This window comes from Mustela nigripes, chromosome 11 (assembly GCF_022355385.1).
Source record: "Mustela nigripes isolate SB6536 chromosome 11, MUSNIG.SB6536, whole genome shotgun sequence".
Classification (NCBI taxonomy): domain Eukaryota; kingdom Metazoa; phylum Chordata; class Mammalia; order Carnivora; family Mustelidae; genus Mustela; species Mustela nigripes.
Genome location: NC_081567.1, coordinates 26,859,625 through 26,882,261, shown reverse-complemented (window position 1 = coordinate 26,882,261; position 22,637 = coordinate 26,859,625). Strand labels below are relative to the sequence as shown.

General features: G+C 50.1%; 1 protein-coding gene across 1 annotated transcript in view; it reads left to right on the top strand.

Moving 5' to 3' along the window:
* Window positions 1–236: 236 nt before the first annotated feature.
* Window positions 237–22,637, top strand: part of ABCC1 (ATP binding cassette subfamily C member 1) — a 128,834-nt gene continuing 106,433 nt past the window's right edge. Inside the window, exon 1 of the mRNA XM_059415249.1 lies at window positions 237–334. Within this exon, the coding sequence (XP_059271232.1) occupies window positions 287–334 (48 nt within the window). The 5' untranslated portion in view covers window positions 237–286. The remainder of the gene's footprint in view (window positions 335–22,637) is intronic.

The following is a 22,637-nucleotide window of genomic DNA, read 5'->3' as shown; positions in this document are numbered from 1 at the left end:
GGACACGCGCCGCCGCCCGGGCCCCCAGCTGAGCTGTAGGGCCGGGGGCGACGGGCAGGGCGCGGAGAGGCGCAACACAACGTCCCCGCGCCCCGCGGCAGCAGGAGAGCGGGGCGCCGGGGCGGGGCGGGGCGGGGCGGGGCGCCGCATCCCCGTGACGCGCCGGCCAACCAGGCGGCGTTGCGGCCCCGGCCCCCTCCGCCGCCTCCTCCCGCCCTCCCGCCGCCGCCGCCGCCGTCGCCAGCAGCCGCCTGCCGCCGGGCCCGTCCGCCCGCCCGCCCGCCGCATGGAGCTCCGCGGCTTCTGCAGCGCCGATGGCTCCGACCCCTTCTGGGTACGTGCTCGGCGGCCGCCGGGGCCGCGTGGGGCCGCCGGGAGGGGGCGGCCGCCGGCTCGGAGGCCGGCCGGCGTGGGGAAGCCCCGGGCGGGGCGGGCCCGCTGAGCCCCCCCGGCACCCGCGGCCGCCCGGAGCCGCGTTGCCCCGCTCCGCAGCCATCCCGGGGGTGGGGGTCGGGGGTGCGGGTCCGCGCCGGGTCCCTCGCGGGGGCCGCTGATGCGGGAGGGGGGTGCAAACTTGGGCGGCTCAGTCTCCGGGAAGCGGGGCGAGGGCTTTGCATGTGCCCGGCTCCGGGGCTTTAGGGGAAACGTGGGGGGCCAGAGCCTGGGGGAGAGGGCTTCCTGCTTTGCGGTTGCCCCCTGCAATTGGAAATAACCTTCCGCGGAAGGGGACGCCGGGGATGGGGGCGGGGGTGGCGGGCAGCACAGAGGGTTGTCTCCAGGTTAAGTTCTCCTTTGTGGGTTGGGGTTCTCCCCCTTTCACAAAGAACGCCCCCTTCCCAAAGGTCTGAGCTGGGAAGAGGCTCGCGGGCTGTGGAAAGGGATGTTTGCCTCATCAACATGACTCTCCTGTGGTTACGTTTTTTCTTTCTTTCTTTTTTTTTTTTTTTTTCCATCTTTTTCTTTCTGTCTGCCTATAGGGGAATTTGGAGAAACAGGGGAAGAATTAGGGAAGTTTAGGGAACAGGCAGGGAAGAAGGTAGGGGTGCTCACCCCTGCCATGTCTCACCTGACCCTTGGGTCAGGTTTGGGTGCCCCCCCCCCCCCCCCCCCCCCCCCCCGGGGGCCGGGTTGGGGGCCCCCCCCCCCCCCACCTTCCCGAGGATGCCCCGGGTCCTGGTACCTTTGTCATCCCGTCTCTGTAATGCGAGGCCCCTCTCTGGGGATGCACGTGGCTTGTACCCTGGCAAGTTTTCCTCTGCGTGTTCACTGCTGCTCCTGGCCCCCGGTCCCGAGTCCACTTTGGGTGGTTTAATCCCCACTGTCTTGGGCTTTAGCTTCCCTGTAATGCGATTTACCCCTTTGTTTCAGGAGGTCACGTCTGTGTCACACTATCTTGATTATTGGTAAACACAATAGGCAAATCTGGACAGCTTTTTCACGCTTTGTGTAGGACTCAGGAGAGAAAAACAGCTTTGGCTCTTTGGAGCTGGTGATTAGCATCCACAAATACCTCCTTGTCCTGTTTTGTGGTTCAGACTGCCTTTGGAGTGTTGAAAAAGTCATCCCGGAGGGCTCTCCAGGGGAAGGCTTTCTTTTGGGGGGGTATCAACCAAATACACCTCAGTTTGTCTCCAGTTTTCAGGCCAGTGGGATCGGAGTTACTCTCCCGTTGGAAGTCAGAAAGATGATTTTGCATTCAAGGTTGGGGGGTGCGGCTGGAGAATTGGAGAGCATTTGGAAGGTAGGACTCTGGAAACACCTGTGGAGTGCCCGCTGCCTGTACCAGGTGTAACAGCACCAAGATTATCTCTGCAAAGACCCAGAGGGGGATCTGGTCCAGTGTTGCTGTGAGTTCTGGAGTGTTTGTTTCCTTGTTTATTTCCTTCTCCGAGGTTACACAGAGGGGGAAAAATAGGCGACCATAAATTAGATTTTGCATCGGGATGTGCTTTATTGATGACAACTGGCCGTCGATGATTAAAGAGGTTTTCAAAAGCGGGGTGTGTTTCCATGTGCTCTCTGTGTATGTGTCTCACCCAGGAAAACCACTTGGGTTTTTTTGGCTTTGGACTAATTGCTACAGAAATGATCAGGTGGTGGTTTTGTTTCGGGAGTGTAATGGCTGGTCTTCACTGGCAGACCCTCCCTCTTCGCCCAGTCTTTGACTTTGCAGAATTTCCTCTACCTCTTTCCTTCTGGATTCCTGGATACCCCCGTTTTGGGTGCGGGAGGGGGTGTTAGGGGCCTGGAACTAGAGTTGGAGAGCTGGCCACTGCTGCCTGAAAACTTCCAGGTAGCAGGAGAAACCAAATGGAACAGAAAAAAGGTAGCTTTTGTGTTTTCCAGGGTGGCATACTCAAGGCCCACCTCCCAGCCAATTAAACCATGTGAACTTGGCCAAGCCACTTGACTGTTGTGTGCTCAGGTTCCGCATCTGTAAAATGGGGACGGGTTTCAAAAAAAAAAGGGAGGGGGGCTTTTTAGGGTTATGGTTGTTTGAAGAGAAAATGAGATCACCTGGTAAGAGGCCCAGCCTGTGGCCTGAACAGAATTAAACAGTGCATTTTTAAAAAATCATTCTTGCTGAAGATGAAGTTGTCGGTTTCCAGTTGCTTGTCCTTCCTTTGGACTCACTTTTTCTTCAGTTGGTGGGAAAGGGATTGGGCTGCTGTCTCCTCCCCCGCCCCCCACGTATGCCTGGCTTCTCTCTGACCAAGGTCGTGTGTTCAGAAGTTAAAGGGACTGGCCCACGTGAGACTCTTATCAGAGCTTTGTTCCTGGGCCAGTGCCTGCCTCTGAGCTTCAGGAAATGTCCAGAAAAACCAGAACGTGGAAGTAGTCTGTGGTGAGGGTTTCACTGTCTTAAACGCCTTCACGCGGGCAGGTGGTCTGCAGTGAGAGACGAGCAGCTAGCTTCGTTCCCCAAATAGGTGCCAAGTTCACCAACATTTGGCTTGTTTTTTCTATCACCACTGGCAGGAGGGGGCTGTTTTGTGGTATTTGTATGATGGTTGGGAGAATGGGCCTGGGCCTCTCCTTTGGTGTTAAGTATTAAAAATTATTTATTATGCGGGCGCTTGGGTGGCTCAGTGGGTTAAACCGCTGCCTTTGGCTCAGGTCATGATGTCAGGGTCCTGGGATCGAGTCCCGCATCAGGCTCTCTGCTCAGCAGGGAGCCTGCTTCCTTCTCTCTCTCTCTCTCTCTGCCTGCCTCTCTGCCTACTTGTAATCTCTGTCTGTCAAATAAAATAAATAAAAAAATCTTAAAAAAAATTATTTATTATGTTGCAGACCCAGTGTAGAAAAATTGAAAAAAAAAAAAAGTGTCAAAAAGAGGGGGGAAAAAAAAGGTAGTAAGCGGTGCAGGGCCTCAGAGGGAGTGCTTGCATCCCCTAGCTTCCAGTCCTGGTCCTGCAGCTCAGCACACAGCTTCTCTGTGTGCCTCAGTTTCCCTATATGGAAAGTGGGGGGGGCGGATAAGATAATACGAAGAAGCAAAGAGCAGTGATGTAGGAACAAATGAGCAAATCCTTGGCAGGTACTTAGAGTGTTGCTGCTTGGTATACAGTTAGTGCTCAATAATTGTAAGCGGTCGACACTGGTTGGAATTCTCTAGTTCATTCTTGCTGCCGCCCCTGCTGTGACTGGCGGTGGGTGGACGTAGCAGAATCCGTATTGCCCTTCATGGAATCCTGCTAGTATTTGACCCTCCGAGCTGCTGTTTGCCTCGGAGAACTCGGTAAATCTCGGACTGTTTGAATCAGCAGCCAAGGGGTGGGAGAACAGGAATATTTTAGAAGCTGTTAGACATTCCCCCTGGGGTAAGATCTGGCCTTGCAGTCAGTGTAATTTGTCTCTTAATAGCTCCTCCTGGCTTCACAACAGTCTTTGAAGAGCCCAATTTCCACTCTCCCCAAGTCTGCCCCCCCCCCCCCCGCCCCCGTGAGTTTCCTGTCGGTTTCAGACTCATTCCTTTACCTTCCTCCACCTTCCTGTCTACTTCCCCTTTGTGTGCATCCCTCGTTCCAGTCTCCCCCTCCCTCCCTTTGGGTGGTTAGAGCTGAAAGGGACCCGGGAATGGATGGGATCATGAGGGGCCCAAGGTAAGAAGGTGAAAGGGAACCTTGGAGAGGACAGGGCCCGGCAAGAGCTACGGGGTTTCCAGGTTGCCTTACTGCTTTGCCCTGTTCTCCGTCCCCCAGCTGGACCGCGTCCATCGGTGATTCTTTTGGGGGTGAATGTGGTGATGGACTCAACTTTTAGGAACTGCGGTCTCCAGCTGGGGGTGGGAGGGGTTTGGGGGTATGGGGGGGGGCGGTGCCCCATCCTAGCCTGTCCCAAACGGAACTTTGGACCCCCCTGATACCAGTTAATACCAGCCTTGTCCTCTGGTGCCCAGGCCCCACACGTGCAGCATCCTTGACTCACCCCTCCCCAGCCTCCCATTCCCCATCTCAGCGGTCAGCACAGTCTGTTGCCTTTTTCTTCAAAATGTTTCCAAAAGCTGCCGGGAGACTCCCTGCCGCCCGCCCTCTCCACCTTTGCCCGATTGCATTCTGGCCAGAGCCACTGTCGACGGGCTCACTCCAGGGTTTGAGCATTCCCTCCATACTGCTTTCCCTGCTTCCATCCTTGACCCCCAGAGTCTCTTCTCAATGCAGCGGCCAGTGGGGGCCTGTTGAAGACACAGGTCGGGGCCCATCCACAACCCCCCACCCCCGACGCTTGACTTCAGACTTGGACTCAGATAGAAGCTGAAAGGCTTAGGCCTACTAGAGTCTGCAGAATCTGGCCTGTCACCTCACTGAGCTCCTTCCCTGCTACTTGCAGTCTCGCTTCACTCCTACCACGCTGGTTACTAGACTACCTCAGGGCCTTTGCACTTGCCTGGAATACTTCTTTACCTTCAAATATTTGTTCAGATCACCTGAGGCAGTTTTTCTCGGACTCCCTGCCACTTCTTTGTTCCCCTAATCCTTTGCATTCTCTCCTCTTCCCCACCCCAGCCAACCTAACACATAAGATATTTTTACTGATTTTGTTTATTCTCTGTAAACTCTCACCAACAGGTCAACTCCACAGGCCCAGTGGTGTTTTGTTTTGTATTTGGCCTGTGTTTATTTATGGCCACAATCCTTGTACTTAGAATGATGCCTGGGACCTAGTAGGTGCCCAGTAGATACTTATGGAAGACATAAATGACACAGAACGCTGGCATGGCTTCTGAGCTGGGCTGTAGTCTCTCTGCAGAGGTCTCGAAGGACAGAATTGTCACTCACCTGTCTGGGGAGGCCGGGCTCTCTGGCTTCCACGCTTGACGGCATAGAGTCTACCTTGCAAGGGTCAGCACTGAGCCTTGCCCAGGACTCAGTGCCTCAGACACAGTCCAGGCAACGTTTGAATTCGAGTGTGGGAGGTCTAGATCTAGCCCAGCGGGGAGCTGGTTTGGCTTTATTTCAGAAGAGGCCTGCGGGCTCCCGTTCTTTGAATTGCCCCCTCCTTCTTATTGTGGCTTCAGTTCTAGAGCCCAGCTTTGGTCACTTTTTCCCCCTTGTGCTTTCTCCCGTGGCCCGCTTCCTTCACTGAGGGGACTTACCCGGCACCTGTGGCCGGTTAGTTCTACGGGTACCCCCTGCCTCGAAGCCCAAGCTTCTGGTGAAGTGCCTGGGGCCCGTCTGACTCGGTAGCTTGGTGGTGCCAAGACCAGCAGCTCCATCAAGGTCATGTTGGCTGGTGGGGGGTGGGGATGCAGAAACTAATTGCAGGTGCCTGAGGAATTTGAAACAAATGTTCTGGGTGTCTGTTGGCTCTACGTTTTCATGGTGGGATGAGGTCTAGCTTTTACTATTCTATCTTAATGGTTAGTAAAACTCTAGCCCATCAAAACTTGCCTGAACATTTTGCAAAAAAAAAAAAAAAAAAAAAAAAAATACCCCAAAAAGCCCGGAAAAAGGGCTGGGAATGGGGCACGGGGGGGGGGCCCCGGGGGCGTGGGCTCCCCCCCCCCCCCCCGGAAACTGGGACCGTGTCTCTTCTGATGGAGGTATGAAACCGGTTCTTAGCGCTTGAAGGCTGAGGGTGTGGGAGGGGGAAGGGGGGGATTTGAGGAAGCTGGTTCAGGGGTGGGGTTGGTAGGTGTAGAGCACAGTTTGTCAACCTCACCTCTTTGACATCCGGGGCCCGCAAATTCTCTGTTGAGCCCTGTGGGCTGTTGAGCGGTGTCCTTGACCTCTATGGACGGGGTGTCGGGAGCATCTCCCTGTGTTGTGACAACACGGATGCCTCCAGACATCGCCGCATGTCCCTTGGGTGTCAAAGTCACAGCACCGTTGGCGTGGAGCAATCTGCAGAACAGATCTGGGGCGAGACTTGCCCTCGACCTTGCATTTTACCCCCGCGAGATTTGAGTCATTGAACTTCTCCTGTAATTAGCTTCCCTGGGTGTTGCCTTGGAGAAGCTTAATGAGACCGTAAGGAGGTTAAAGTCGCATTACACGGAGGAGGAACAGGCTGGCTTTGCCATGAGGTTTTGCCTCTTTACACCCGGGCCCTGTGTTTCTCAGCGCTCCTCCATACTGGCTGGAGGGTGTGATGATGGAGGTTGGAGCAGGAGCATCAGACCCTCACGTTGAACTCCCCAGGAGAGGTGGATAGTCACAGAGTGGGGGTTCTCCTTAGCTTGAGGTTTCCTTATCGTCATTGTGGGATTCATGCCCTACGGGGAGGTTGCCAAGTACTGGAAAATGGGTCTAGATGACCGGGGAGGTAGTAATTGACATTTTATGGGGATTTTCCCTTTCTTCTCTGAGACTCTCACCTTTTATTGGCCTGTTAGGTGGCTCCTTGGTTGGGGGCGCCCTCCACTTTGGAGACCATTTATTTACTTTTCCCGGCACGAAGAACTTCAGAGAGGTCTGTAAAAACAATGGATTTGATCGCTTGTTCTTGCCACAACCCTTTCTTACTCATTTAGTCAGTCTTTTGTGAACTGAGCATCTACTGTGTTCTAGACACTGGAAATGCAGCCACGAATGAGGTAGGTGAGGTGCGTGTGCTCATGCAGCTTACACTTAGGAATCACCGCAACAATTTTGGGTAGTGGTAAGTGCCACAGAGTCTCAGACAGGGAGGACCCGGGGATGAGGTACAAGCTATGAAAGAGGGATATCCAGGGTCTAATCTTTACCTGTGATCTGAATGGAGAAGCTGGCCCTCAAAGGACTAGGGGAGGGAAGTAATTAGGGGAAGACAACTGCAAGTGCAAAGGCCCTGGGGTGCTTGGAGTGGTCAGAGTATCAGAGTTTAACTCAAAGGAACTACAGAGCCCATCTCATAAAAATCTTGCCTTCAGCATTCTGCAAAAATGCATATAGTGCTAATAAAATGTGGTAATAATAAGGGCCTGAAAATCCCAAAGAGGAAGCTTGGCGAGGAAATAAAGCCATACTTGAAGAGGCGTGGGCTTCTGATCCTTTTGTGTTGGAATGAGTCTCAGGTTTTTTTTCTTTTTTTTTTTTTAAATATTTTATTTATTTATTTGACAAAGATCACAAGTACGCAGAGGCAGGCAGAGAGAGAAGGAGAAGCAGGCTCCCCGCTGAGCAGAGAGCCGGATGTGGGGCTCGATCCCGGGACCCTGAGACCATGACCTGAGCCGAAGGCAGAGGCTTAACCCACTGAGCCACCCAGGCGCCCCGAGTCTCAGGTTTTCACAATTAAAGCCAATGCTTATATTTTTTTCTGTGTCTCATCTGTTTCTGAACCGTCGCTGAAAGCCCTTCAGGGTTAGACAAAGTTGGGATTCCCCACTCCCCAACTGCCCGTGATTCTCTTCCAGTGGCATTTCATGAGCGGTGAAGGTGACTTGCTTTAAATTGCTAGGAAAATCTTCTTTTAAAACTATAGACGCTGAGGGGCGCCTGGCTGTCTCAGTCAGAAGAGGGTGCGGCTCTTGATTTCAAGGGTTGTGAGTTCGAGGCCCCATCGGGTATAGAGATTACTTAAAAAAAAAATAGAATCTTAAAACAAAAACAAAAACCAACAAATGAGATGTTGAAATGATCCGGCTGATTGCATGAAGATCTGGCTGTGATTTGATTTGGTTAATTGTGGTTTGATTGTGCTATTATTTTAAGAAAAGTGAGTAGTGTAGGAGAACACAGAAAGTAAACGTTTGAGTACATTCCGCCTCCCTCTTTTCCCAGAGGTAGCCACTGGTGATAGTTTCTTGGGTTTCCTTCTAGAAGAATGCCAAGTGTATATGCAAATATGTATAAAGGGGTGAGTGGGTACATATATCTTTTTTTCCTCCCTAGATGGGTTCATATCCTAAATAATGTTCTGTGTTTCGCTCTCTACACTTAAAAACCAGTGTTGGGTTTTTTTTCTATGTTAAGTCCGTGCAAATTGAAAGAAAGAGGAAGTAAAACTTGGTTATAAGCCACACATTCTTCTGTTCTATGACTGTGCCGTACATTTACCTCAGTGCCACGTTGGTCGCTGTCTGGGTTGGTTGCAGAATTTTGGCCTGATGCACAGCGCTGCCCAGAGTGTTTCTGGGTACTCCTCTTTGCACATATATGCACGTGGATGTAAAATGACTCAGCAGAATAAGTTCCTCCTTGAGGAATGGCTGGCTTGAGGGATCTATGCCTTGAGAACTTGGTGGTTCTGATTGCCCAGTGTGTGCTGTCCACTAATGGACCCAGCAGCATTTATTAAGCACCTCTTGTGTTCCTGGCATTTGAGGCAAGAGTAAGCAAACTGGAAATAGACCAGGTTCACGTTCCTTCCCTGTATTCGTAGAGGATTTTTGTCTGGCTGAGTTAAACCTTGTATTCCAGGGAGTTCTGGCGGGTGAGTGCTCAGTTTTGCTCCCATTTAAAAAAAAAAAGATAGAGTTCAGTGTGAAGCAATCTTTGCCTTCTCTATCATTTTAAAAGAGGTTTGACATCAACAATTTGATGATGTGTGAAGTTTTTTTTTTTTTTTTAAGATTTTATTTATTTATTTGACAGAGAGAGATCACAAGTAGGCAGAGAGGCAGGCAGAGAGAGAAGGAAGCAGGCTCCCTGCTGAGCAGAGAGCCCAATGTGGGGCTCAATCCCAGAACCCTGGGATCATGACCTGAGCTGAAGGCAGAGGCTTTAACCCACTGAGCCACCCAGGCGCCCCTGATGTGTGAAGTTTTTACTCAAAATTCCATCCTGCTAATGTAGCTCGATTTTTTTTTTTCTTTTTTTTGCACATAAACTTCCTGGCATCATCCGTTGCCTTATTTACAAAAGCAGCACTCCTTGTTAAAGAAACGTCACAGAGTGGGCCCCTGGGTGGCTCAGTGGGTTAAGCCGCTGCCTTCGGCTCAGGTCATGATCTCCAGGTCCTGGGATTGAGTCCCACGTCGGACTCTCTGCTCAGCAGGGAGCCTGCTTCCTCCTCTCTCTCTGCCTACTTGTGATCTCTCTCTGTCAAATAAATAAATAAAATCTTTAAAAAAAAAAAAAAAAGAAACGTCACAGAGATACTGGTTTTGTTGTTTATTTATTTATTTATTTATTTTTAAAGATCTATTTATTTGACACAGAGAGAGAGAGAGATCACAAGTAGTCAGAGAGAGAGGGGGAAGCAGGCTCCCCGTTGAACAGAGAGCCTGATGAGGGACTCGATCCCAGGACCCTGAGATCATGACATGAGCCGAAGGCAGAGGTTTAACCCACTGAGTCACCCAGGCGCCCCTAATTTTATTTTTTTTTAATTTATTTTTTTTTTAAAGATTTTATTTATTTATCAGAGAGAGAAAGGGGGAGAGAGTGAGCACAGGCAGACAGAATGGCAGGCAGAGGCAGAGGGAGAAGCAGGCTCCCTGCCGAGCAAGGAGCCCGATGTGGGACTCGATCCCAGGACACTGGGATCATGACCTGAGCCGAAGGCAGCTGCCCAACCAACTGAGCCACCCAGGCGTCCCTAATTTTATTTTTTTTATGTAGACTCCTCACCTAGTGTGGGGCTTGAAGTTATGACCCTGAGATCAGGCGTCACAGGCTCTACTCACTGAGCCAGCCAGGTGCCCCCATCCCAGAGATATTTAAAAGTAGTATTAAAAGTAGTAAAAAAAAAAAAGAAAAGAAAAAAAAGTATTAAAATAGTAGGTGGGTGCATATTGGCTATTCCCTGGAGCTAAACTGAAATTGTCCTCCAGGATTTTCTGGGATGATAGAAACGTTTACAAACAAACACGTTTAAATAAAAAGGTTTATGTTAAAATCATTGCTCTTTTTATTTTTACTGAACCTATGATTCATGTCAATACATAGAATTTCACTGTTTACATAATAGGTGATATGTAACATGCTATTTGTTTATTTATTTTTAAAGATTTTATTTATTGATTTGACAGATCACAAGCAGGCAGAGAGGCCGGCAGAGAGAGAGGGGGAAGCAGGCTCCCCGCTGAGCAGAGAGCCTGATGCGGGGCTCGATCCCAGGATCCTGAGATCATGACCTGAGCCGAAGGCAGAGGCTTAACCCATTGAGCCCACATGCCCCGTAACATGCTATTTAATACAACATAGTTTATTTGATAAGGGTCAGCACAGAGGAACATAGGGGAAGGGAGGGGAAGATGGAGTGGAAAGAAACCAGAGAGAGAGACAAACCATGAGAGCCTTTTTTTTTTTTTTTTTTAAAGATTTTATTTATTTGACAGAGAGAGATCACAAGTAGGCAGAGAGGCAGGCAGAGAGAGAGAGGAGGAAGCAGGTTCCCTGCTGAGCAGAGAGCCCGATGTGGGGCTGGATCCCAGGACCCTGAGATCAGGACCTGAGCCCAAGGCAGAGGCTTTAACCCACTGAGCCACCCAGGCGCCCCCATGAGAGACTTTTGACTCTGGGAAACAAACTGAGGGTTGCTAAAGGGGAGGTGGGTGGAGGGACGGGGTAGCTGGGTGATGGGCATTAAGGAAGCCACGTGATGGTTTGAGCACTGGGTGTTACACGCAAGTAATGAATCATTGAACATTACATCAAAAACTAATGATGTACTACATGTTGGCTAATTGAATTTAAATAAAAAACCTACTCATAATTCTTTGATATTCCAAGTTATGTTCGGAATGATATATATATAACAAATACATATTTGTTAAAATTAATGCAGTGTTTTTCCCTGTTAATAACTGCTACTTGCATTATTTCCCGTTTTTTTCATTCCTGTGAAGAGTGCTCCAGTAAGCATTCTAGTACATAGGTCAAAATCAGGTAATTTTTTCTTTTCTTTTTTTTTTTTTTTTTTAGTAAATATTAGCTGGTTGTTTTCCAGGAAGGAGAATATAGCACTTCATTGCCACCGACAACAAATAAGAATTCCTGTTGCTTTACATCCCCCCAAGCACTGGGCATCATTGAATTTGTTAATTCAGTGGATTTAAAAAAAAAAAAAAAATCTTCTTTTCATCTGCATTTCTCTTTCGGTGAGCATCCCGCAGAGTATCTCCTGGTAATATGTGTGGTTTGTTTTTTTTGGGGGGGGGTATGTGTGTTCTTTTCCGTGCATCTGTTTTCTGTGTCTTTCCTGCTCATCTTTCCACTGGCTTGCCTTATTTCTGTTAATTTGCAGTAGTTCTTGTCTTGATACATGGGGAATCTTGCCCCTTAGTCAGGCATGTCACAGGTGTATTTCTGCAGATTACTGTTTGTTTGCCCGAGTGTTAACATTTGGTTCTTGTCCGGATTTGTGTGTCGTTACTAGCAAGAATGGCGCTGGGCAGCGCAAGACCACACTCGGTTGTCCTGTTTCTCATTTCCTGGTGTAAGAATTTTCCCACGCTCCCATAGAACTTTTTAAATTATACAGTGTCACAGCAATCCTTTCTTGTATTGGTGGACTATAATTTACATAATTATTACCTATGGTTTGACATTTAGATCGCTGTCTCCTTTCTTTTTTTTTTCCTTTTAGAGAAAACATTAGAATGAATGTCACATGGAGAGTGCCTATTGCCTTCATCCTTAGAGTATATTCTCAGGAGTGGAGTGAGTGTCTCAGATCGCTTGAAAAGATTTGCCTCCAGCCTGAGCCTTGTTTTTTTTTTTTTTTTTTTAAAGGGGTTGGGTCACTTCACCATTCTAGCACGGTCTAAGGATACCCATTATTATGGTTGCTTTTATTACTGTGGACAAATGATGAGTGCATGTTAGTAACAGCGTCTTCTCTGGTCCCTCCAGTCAGCCTGAGAGGCTCGAGGCCAGTGGCTCAGAGGAAAGTTGGAGCTGTCAGTTGCTGGAAGGGTGATCTGCAAGTTCTGATTTGGTTAGATTATCTAGGAGCCCTTTGAGGAAGCCTCTTCCTCAAGATCGTTAAATCACCAACAAGGTCAAGGAGAAAAGCCACATGGTAGATTACACTCTGTCCACGGACTGCTGTTACAGCATCATGGGGTACTCTCCTCTTTTTTGTCCCACAGAGATCCTTGGGGTCTGGGTGGGCCATGCCACACTCGGTGTTGGGGTCTGGTGGCTCATCTCCAGTTCACTTGCGAGGCTAGATTCATAGGAGCTTGGGTTTGCAAATCGGTCCTGCTGCTTCCCAGCACGTGACCCTGGGCCAGTTCCTTAACTTCTGGGAGCCTCAGTGGACTCATTTGTAAAGGGGGTGACTGTGATTACGTTGTGTGTCTTACATAGCTGTAGGGAAGAGGTAAGGCGCGGAGGATGCCCAGCAGAGCTTGAGCAGACGCTGAGGCTGTGGTTATGGAAGAGGAGACTGGACAGTAGGGGACAGTGTGGACAGTGGAGGGCAGTGGAGAGGGCATTCGGAAGTCATGATTCTCTTCTGGGCTATTATCTCCTTGTAAACCCTGGGCCCGGGCAGGCCTTGGCAGTTGGAAAAGAGCCCAGTCTGACCCCAGGGATTCAGACTTCTGTCCCCAGCCTCTGAGACAATTCAGGTATGTTGGCTCTGTTGTTAACCGGGTGTCTGTGGTGTTTCCTGGGTCTGGGTAAGGCATGCCCGGGTATCAGGTACCAGCTCTGAAATTGGGCTGATGTGTAGAGAAATTCATTTTCCCCATGGCTTTCTTCCCTAGTTCAGAAGTAAGAAGACTTGCTTAAGTATTTAAATCGATGGCATAGGAGTGAAGTTGTGACAGTTCTGAGAGCTGCTGACATCTGCATACCTGGAAACTTCCAGGTTTTCTGTTACTATAAACACGGCAGTGATTCAGTTATTTAAAGGGACTTAGATCAGATCATGATCCCAGGGTCCTGAGATCGAGCCCCGCATCGGGCTCTCTGCTCAGCGGGGAGCCTGCTTCCTTCTCTCTCTCTCTGCCTGCCTCTCTGCTTGCTTGTGATCTCTCTGTCAAATAAATAAATGAATTAAATCTTAAAAAAAAAATGAAACCGTACAGTACGAGTGTAGTAAAAAGTGAAGTCCTCCCTAAGGACACTCTTCCGGAGGTCCTCTCTTATGGGCGGATTGCGGTTTTAACTTTTAAATCAGCCTGTTTTCTCCCCTTACGCTAAATAGAGAGCATCTTTTAAAAAAAACAAGGATGGGATCCTGTAAAAACATATTCTTTGTTCTTTTGTTTTCACTTACTAGTGCAATCTGGATAGGACCTGTTTTTAATTAACATATTTACTTGATGAAAGGTTAACATGAACCTAATTAGGTAATTTGCTAATGATGGTTCCCTCTCAAGGCCGTTGGTCATGGCCTTGTTGTTTCAGCCTCTGTGCAGGGAGCTCCTGGGGAAGTGGGAAGCAAGTGTTGAGTGGGTGAGTGTTGGAGGGGAATGTCGTGGATCCCCTTGCTGAGGTCCAATGCTTATGGGACTGGGCTCTCACCCACGGCTTGTCCCCGGTCTGTGGTCTCCTGAATAGCCTTGCCCGCCTCTACTTACAGGGTAGACAAAGGAAAGTGAGTATTTGGTGTTTTGGTGGGAGTAGGGAGTTGGGAGAGGCGCCCCCCCCCACCGACATACTTAATCACTTCATACTTTCCTTTAAACCAGTTCACTTTTTTTAAAAAACCTTAATCAGTGTATCCCAAGCGCGGTGGCCTGTCACTTTAGAACACATGTGGTGGAGTCACAGGGTGGTGGTATTTGTGTATTTATCGAATAGCTAATACCTAGGTCCTTACTAAAATGAAAGAAGAGGGTGTTCTGCAGACCACCCAGATCAGAGACTCTCAGCAACTGGCGTTTTGGGTCCTACCCCCGGGGACATTTGTCAACATCTGGACATGTTTTAGATTATCACACATGGAGGGAGTGTACTCCCAGCATCCTATGAGTAGACGCTGCTGCCCAAGGCCCAGGGGACCCCCCCCCCCCGTCAACAAAGGGTTAACCAGGGCCTGCATGTCACCGTGCCTATGCCTAGGTTGAGAAGCCCTCGCCTGGCTAAGGCCACGTGCTCCAGTATTCTGGGTCTTGTCATGATTTGCTAGCTGGCTCACTCTCTCTCTGTGCAGTTCTGTCTTTTCTGGGTAACTGGTGACCATGTGTGTGTGACATGGTATACATCCAGCCGTGGCCTGCTGGGGGTTTCAGGCCTGCTCTCACACCTTACGTCAGAGCACCAGTAAACCCATGCGAAGTTTACATGCGGACGTGAATTTGGGATACTGTCCCACCCCGGGACTATATGGATATCCGGGAGAAGGACGCGTATGGACCCTGAAGTGGTTGAAATCTGTAACCTTTTTGTCGGGCAAATCCTATTTGAGTGCAGGTTTCCGAAAGCATGCTGTGCTTGCCGAGAGGATCTCTCTCTCTCTCCCTTTTTTTTTTTAAGATTTTTTTTTATTATAGAGAGAGCGCGTGAGCATAAGCATGAGGAACAGCAGGGAGAGGGGGAAAGCAGGCTCCCCGCTGAGCAGAGAGCCCCACGCGGGGTTTAATCCCAGGACTCCGGGATCATGACCTGAGCCAAAGGCAGACACTTCACCGACCAAGGCAGACAGGCGCCCGGAGAGGATTTCTGCTGTGGGGCCAGGCAGAAGCTGTGGCCTGTTGGTGACCGTGCCCACTGGAAAGGGCTGTACTTGGTCAGCTAGGAGATTTTTTACTGCCTCTGCCCTGCCTGGCTTTGGCAAAAACAGCCTGGCCTGGGGAAGGAATCGTGGAGACAAGAAGGCACCTGTCAGGGGACGTGGTCGGATGTGCGCTGGCAGCTTTGCCCGAGCTGGCCTGGTCAGGTAGCTTGACAATTACTGCCCCCCCATTAAAGTTAATTGCCGTGTTATGGAGCAGTAGTGAGGAGGTGGGGCGGGCTTGATTGCTGTCTCTCAGGGCGTTTTTTTCAAGTTTCCTTCTTGGTTCTGGAAACTTAAGGAAAAGCCTCTGGCCATCCCCAGAGGTGAGCTCGATGAGAGAAGGATCCAGGCTGTCCTGCATTTCATCGACTCCAAAAAGGCCGGCAGTGGCGACATGCATCCCGGTTTTGGAGATGCTGTGCTGTGCACACGTGGCCCGTGGAAGGTTGGAGGATGCGCGGATCAGGGGAAACTGATACCGAAGGGAGATGTGAAGAAACGTGGCATTTATTGTTTTTTTTAATTTAAAAAAATACATATTTGAGATGCGCCTGGGTGGCTCAGTGGGTTAATAAGCCTCTGCCTTCGGCTCAGGTCATGATCCCAGGATCCTGGGATCGAGCCCCACATCGGGCTCTCTGCTCAGCGGGGAGCCTGCCTCCTCCTCTCTTGCTGCCTGCCTCTCTGCCCACTTGTGATCTCTGACTGTCAAATAAATAAATAAAGTTTTTAAAAAATTAAAAAAAAAAACATATTTGAGAGAGAGAGGAAGAGAGTGCTCAAGCTGGGGGAGGGGCAGCGGCAGAGGGGGGAAGCAGGCTCCCCGCCGAGCAGGGAACCAGATGTGGGACTCTGTCCTAGGACCCCGGAATCATGACCTGAGCTGAAGGCAGACGCTTGACTGACTCAGCCACCCAGGGGCCCCACCATGTTGGTTCTACAATTGATGTATTATGATAGCTTCCAGTCCCCGCCCCCACCACTACTGTGAATTAATCCTTCTATTGCCTTAGGTGTGATGCTGGAGACCCATCCCTGGTGAGTGACACATGTGGCCTCCCTGTTTCACGGGGACTGCGGTCGTGAAGATGCTCAGAGGGACGTAAGAGTACAGGTTGCCAGCATACCTTCCCTTCAGATCCCGGTTCTGCTGCTTGGTTGCTGTGTGACCTTGGGGAAGTCCCTTGACTTCTCTGTGCTTTGGTTTTCTTATGTGCAGAATGGGGATGACTGCAGTGCCTCCGTCATAGAGTTGTAATCCTAAAGGAATTTCTAGTATGACCAATGCACTAGCTCCGTTCCCAAGTGCTGTTACTTTTACTATTGCTCATCCCTTGTCATTGTTGAAATCATCGTTATCATCATCGGTACACAGCAGTCCCTTGTCTGGTCCAAAGGGAAGTCTGAGGATCCTGGAGGATACTGAGATGGGCAAGTACCAGACAGTGATGTGGGTCTAGGTTGTCCTGCCCCCAACACCCACTGTTAACTTTTTCTCCTTCTCTGGGTCACATGGCCTTGGTGGCTCAGGTCAGGAAACCTTTGGACTCTGTGCCTTGGTCTGTAACACGGAGAACAGTAATAGTACCTCTCTTGTCAGAGGTTTGTTTTAGGGATTAGACAAGATGAGACGTGCACAGTGCTACAGTCTGTAGTGTTCTGGGCTTGGAAGGCTGTGGAGGGCTTGGCTGTGACGGCATCTAAACCTCTCTAGCAGAAATAGCTGCTGTCTTCCCCTTCTGTTTCTTCGGTCAGAACCCTCCCCTAACCCTGCACCGGCTCTTAGGCAGTCCTTACTTGTAGATGGTGTCTTTTCTCTAGTTCTTAGTCTAGAGCAGGGACCCCAGGGGCCAGTGCCTGCCCCTCGTTACTGATGGCCTCTCCAGGGCTGGGAGGGACCCCTCACTTGGGTTCGGGACACCCAGGTCATTTTCAGCAGGATCCTCTGCCCCCGTCTGCTTTGCTGTCGGGGAAGCTGCCTGCCTGGGAGCTTCCTCGTTTGGGCTGTGAACGGGCCAGCGTGTCCACATTGCTCCTTTTCTTACTCTTGGAGTTATTTCCTTTGGACCCGTGCCCGTAGCTGGGATTGTTGGTTTTAGGCAGGACGGAGTCTGTGGCTCTTCTTTGCATGTTTCTGGGTTGCGCTTCAGATAAATTTATTCACTCCTCCTTTCGCTTGTCGAACAAATATTGAATGAGTGCCTGCTGTGTGTGGGCACATTAAAAGGACGTGGTCATGCTTCCGGAAGATTCCAGGTCAGAGGGAGAGAGACCCTCTGCAGGAAAATAGTTGAGAGCCTAGACTTCCAGATCATGTCCTAAGTGTCAGGGAATGTTGTAGATACTCTGTAAGTGCGGTATTTTCATCCTGACAATAAATAACCTATAGAGAAGGGACTGTGGTTATTCGCATCCCAGGCCTGATATGAAATTGGTGGGAAGAAGCTGGGTGAGACAGAAGAGTAGCGGGAGACCTTCCCGAGCAGGCCATCAGAGGCTAAGGCGGGGGCACCAACATGCCTTGCAGGCCTAGGTTAAGGCGGGTAACCTAGTTAGTATTAACTAACACTCCTGGTGCTCTTGAGTCCCAAACCCTGTTCAAAATGCTTTCCGTTGAACCCTCAAAACAGCCTTATAAAGTTGATGGACCATTGTCCCCATTTTACAAGATGGGCCACCTGAGGCCCAGAGAGGTTATTATGTACCTTGTTGAAGGTCCCAGGGCTCATCTGTGGCAGAGCTGGGTGGCTGTCTGGCCGGGAGTCCAGGCTCTCAGGCGTGGCACCGTCCTGCCATTGCGAGGGGAGTGTCCCTGTTTTAAAATAGCATTGTGGGTCCTCACGGGTCAGTGGCAATACACAGAAAGACTCCGGGTGGGTCAGAGTGGAGTCATTTCCAGTAGGTTGTGCCAAATGACTCTGGCCCGTCTCTTGGATGGCTTCAGCCTTGTGGCACATGGCGTTCTGAGCTATTGTGACCACAGTAGCAATGAGGTAGAGGTGGCAGATTCGGCCCCTGGAGGCTACCCTCTCTCCCATCCCAGAGTGTTTGTAGTCTGGGGAGAGGTAGGAGACCAAAAGTCAGAGAGGTGGAGTGACTTCCTCCAAGGCACACAGCCAGGAAGTGCTGGTGATGGGGCTTCTTGAGCCCAGGTGTCTGCGTGGAAACCGGTCCTCCCTCGACACCACCTGCCCCTGGGTCTGTCTCCCCCATGACCCTGTCTGACCTGGACAGGGAGCACGGCAGGCATTTCCGTTCGAAATAGAGAGACCTTGGTGTAGGGAGCAGGGCGAGTTCAGATGTTCTGGGGTGGGGGGCCCGGGCCGGGGTGTCTCGGGGGACTTCCTGGAGGATGATGGTGGCGTTCCCGGTTTCCTGTTCTGGGTGGTTATCCAGAGGAGGGGCTGAGCAGAGGGAGCCAGAAACTTAACGCTCTCGGTTTCACAATGCCCGGGCGCTTTTGCAACGTGTGGGTGATGCAGCACTTTCCTGGTGGGAATCCCAAGTGGAGCTTTGGTTTTCCTTTGCTTAACTGGCTCAGGCCCTGGCCTGTCTTCCTGGGCCTGGTTGTTGCCCAGTCCCCTCCTGACGCTTTGTTTGACTTGTCAATGGGCACACACACGCGAAGCTTGTCCAGCATCCGCCTTGGAGCCTGCTCTGTGCTCCCCTTCGAACACCATTGCCCTGTGCCCACAACGGCACATCTTGGCCTGCTGGCGGCCCATGGGTTTTGCCTACTTAGGGAAACCTGCCCTGAGCTCCCAAGTGGAAACAGCAATGACGGTGACCGCCACTCATAGGCCGGTCACCAAGTGCCCATCAGGGGGGCATTGGTTGAAGGGGGGAGCTGGCCTGCCTGTGCTAACGTCCCTTCCTTCTGCTTCCAGGCTGTGCCACCATGGGCAAGTTGCCTTACCTCTCTGAGCCTTGACTGCTCGCTCTGCAAAATGGGAACATCCTGTGGGAGGATGAAAGTGAAAGAATGTAATGTGTCGATGCAGCCCTCACGGTGACTCTGAGAAGCAGGTGTTGTCCTTGCTGTGACGAGGAGGAACTTGAGTTTTCTTCCCCCTCTGCTTAGGAAATTAACCCCCTCGCCCCGTGTGCCCCAGAGATCTCTTGTCATTTATGTGTCACTTTTCAGTGACATTTGGTATTTTTAAAATCCTTTGTCACAACTGTTCATGTACCCATCCTACCTCTGGCACCAGAGTCTAAGCTTCTTGAAGGCAGGATCCAAAGGTCAATGTTGTGGTTCAACTCCTGTTACAAAGCAGGGCTCAGTAAACATGTTAAATGAATGGACAGGCGGATGGATGGTCTTTGGGGTCACTAGATGTTGGTGGCAGAAGTGGAGCCATGGAGAGAAACTATGAAGACAGTGGGTCTCAGGGCCTCTGGGTGGCTCATTTGGTTAAGCATCTGTGTTCAGGGGCGCCTGGGTGGCTTAGTGAGTTGAGCCTCTGCCTTTGGCTCAGGTCGTGATCTCAGGGTCCTGGGATCGAGCCCCACGTCAGGCTCTCTGCACAGTGGGGAGCTGCCTCTCTGCCTACTTGTGATCTCTCTCTGTCAAATAAATAAATAAAATCTTAAAAAAAAAAATAAAAAAATACAGTGGGTCTCAGCTGGAGTGATTGTGCTCCCCCCCCCACCAATAGGGACATGAACACTTTCTAGGGACATTTTTGTTGCCATAACCTGGGAGAGAGGATGCTGCTGACATCTGGTGGGGAGCAGAGCCCCAGAGATGCTGGCAGACATCCCGCCGTGCACAGGACAGCCTCACACAAAATTGGCTTCAGGTGTTAGCTGTGCCAAGGGTGAGAAATGTTGGCCTGGGGGACATGTAATCTAGTTACAAGCAACAGAGCAATAAGAAAAGACACTGCATTCAAATTTATTTATTTTTTTAACAAATGCAAACGAGTCCTGTGTTGCTGAAGTATTTTCTTACTGGGATGATGAAGCGGGGTCAGTGTGCAGTTTGTTTTGTGGGGGGGTTAGGTTCTAAGGACAGCATATGGGAGGTGAGAATTCACATAGTTCAACTGACCATGGGTCTTACTCATCTTTTTTTTTTTTTCTTACCCGCTTTTTTGAGATACAATTCACAGACCTTATGATTCATGCATTTAAAGTACAGAATTGGGTGGTTTCTGGGAAAGGTGTGCAAATGTCCCCGCGGTTGATTTTGGAACATTATTTGTCTTTGTGTCCTTCAGATCTGGGCGGCCATGTGCTGGGTGACAGCCGCACGTGTTGGCCGCATGCAGTTTATAGCAGCTTATAGTTCGTGGTGTCTGGTCCCTAACTTTGACAGGGACTTCTGAGTGCCCCCATGTGCCAAGAGCTGCTGCAGGCAGGAGGCAAATGATCCAGGGCCCCTGCCTGGGCATCCACTGTCCCCACAGAGCCGACAGCCCAGGAGGGGAGGGCACCATAGGGAAAAAATCGTGGTTGAGGTAAGTTAGCATCAGGTCAGGTCATGTGAAATTACTGACCTTCAGTGATTTATTTTTACTATTTTATTTGTTTATTTGACAGACAAAGATCACAAGTAGGCAGAGAGGCAGGCAGAGAGAGAGCTGGGGAAGCAGGTTCCCCACTGAGCAGAGAGCCCAATGTGGGGCTCAGTCCCAGGACCTTGGGACCATGACCTGAGCCAAAGGCAGAGGCTTTAACCCACTGAGCCACCCAGGTGCCCCAGTTCTCAGTGATTTTTTAAAATTTATTTAATTTATTTATTTGACAGACAGACATCACAAGTCAGCGAGAGGCAGGCAGAGAGAGATGAGGAAGCAGGTTCCCCACAGAGCAGAGAGCCCGATGCAGGGCTCGATCCCAGGACCCTGGGATCATGACCTGAGCCGAAGGCAGCGGCTTAATCCACTGAGCCACCCAGGCACCCCAGTGATTTTTTTTTTTTTTAAAGAGAGAAATGTTTTCTTTTCCTTTCTTTTCTTTTAAAGATTTTATTTATTTATTTGAGAGAGAGAGACAGAGAGAGAGCATGAGAGGGGATAAGGTCAGAGGGAGAAGCAGACTCCCCATGGAGCTGGGAGCCCGATGCAGGACTCGATCCAGGGACTCCGGGATTGTGACCTGAACTGCAGGCAGTTGCTTAACCAACTGAGCCACCCAGGTGCCCCCTTTAGCGATTTTTGATCCATGGCCCCGGTTGGCAAACATTTTCTGGAAGGAGGCAGGTGATAAATAGTTGTGGCTTTGCGGGCCAGGGTGAAATTGAGTGACAGCGCTTGGCGGCAGGCAAATTGTCTGTTTTCCATTTTATATTTAAAATTGTGAAATCCAATCCTCGTTTGGGGGACAAAGCAAGGGGAGGGTCAGATCTGGCTCATGGGTGGTCGTCTGCCAACCCCTGGCCAGTTGTCTGTTTTTTGTTAGTCAAGTGTGTGATACAGAATGCATTAGATACTGTATTGCATGTTCCATAACATATGGAACATTAGAGTATTAAGATAGTATGTAAAACCTCAAGTAGTATCTGAAATATTTTACGACTGCATGTGAGTGCTCTACTGTAAATGTACGGAGCTCCATGAAGTGGCCATGGGGAAGGGTGGAGGGTGGAGAAGGGGGAGGACTGGTTCTGCTGAGGCCCAAAGGCTGCCTCTGAGTTGAAGCCAGGGCAGTGAGTGGGCAAGGGCTCCAGGCAGGGAGAAGAGACTGTGCAAAGGCCCTGAGGCACAGAGTGGTCCAAGAGCAGTGAGTGCGGGGCTTCAGGCAGAGCGTCAGGATTGGGTTGCCGTTTGAACCTATTCCTTTGGCTTCATGGTGGAGGGGAGGCCAGCAACAAGTGAGGAGCCTGGGGAGTAACCCGGGTAACCCAGGTGTGGAATGGATTGAACGAATCCCCTGTCTTCGAGTGGCACACCACTTTTTACTTTTATTATTTCATGAGAATAAAAGGACCCTGTGTTTATCAAAGAGATAACAGAGGCCATGGTGAGGTGTTCTTCAAGCATATCCATGTGCTGTCACTTCCCTGGTGATTTCTCCACTGTCCACTGTTCGAACCAGTGCCAACCGAGAGAACTAGAATGTAGGCCATGCTGGGAGTTTTAATTGGTTGCCACATTGGAAAAAAAAAAAGGCAGGTGAAATGATTTTAATGATCTGGTGTATTTATAAAGATCTATAATTAGAGCATGCATGAGGGGCAGAAAAGGGGGAGAGAATTTCATGACCCGTGAGATCATAACCTGACCTGAAACCAACAGCCAGACGCTCAACCTACTGAGCTCCCCCAGGGACCTGATATATCTTATTTAACTCTGTATAGGCAATATATTAGCATTTCAACATGTAATAAATGAAATATTATGGGGTTTTTTACCCTAGGCTAAGTCTTTGGATCCAGCGTGTGTGTGCGCGCACACTTGTTAGATCCTGTGTGTGTGTGTATGTTCTTTCCTGTCTCCATTTAGTCTAGCCTCGTTTTAACCACTCAGTAGTCCCCCAGGGTGGTTAGTATATTGGACACTAAGTTTAGATGGTTTCTGTTATTTTGTTAAAAATCAAACATTATATAATAATATTTGTAGAGCCAGGGCATCTGAGTGGCTCAGTGGGTTAAG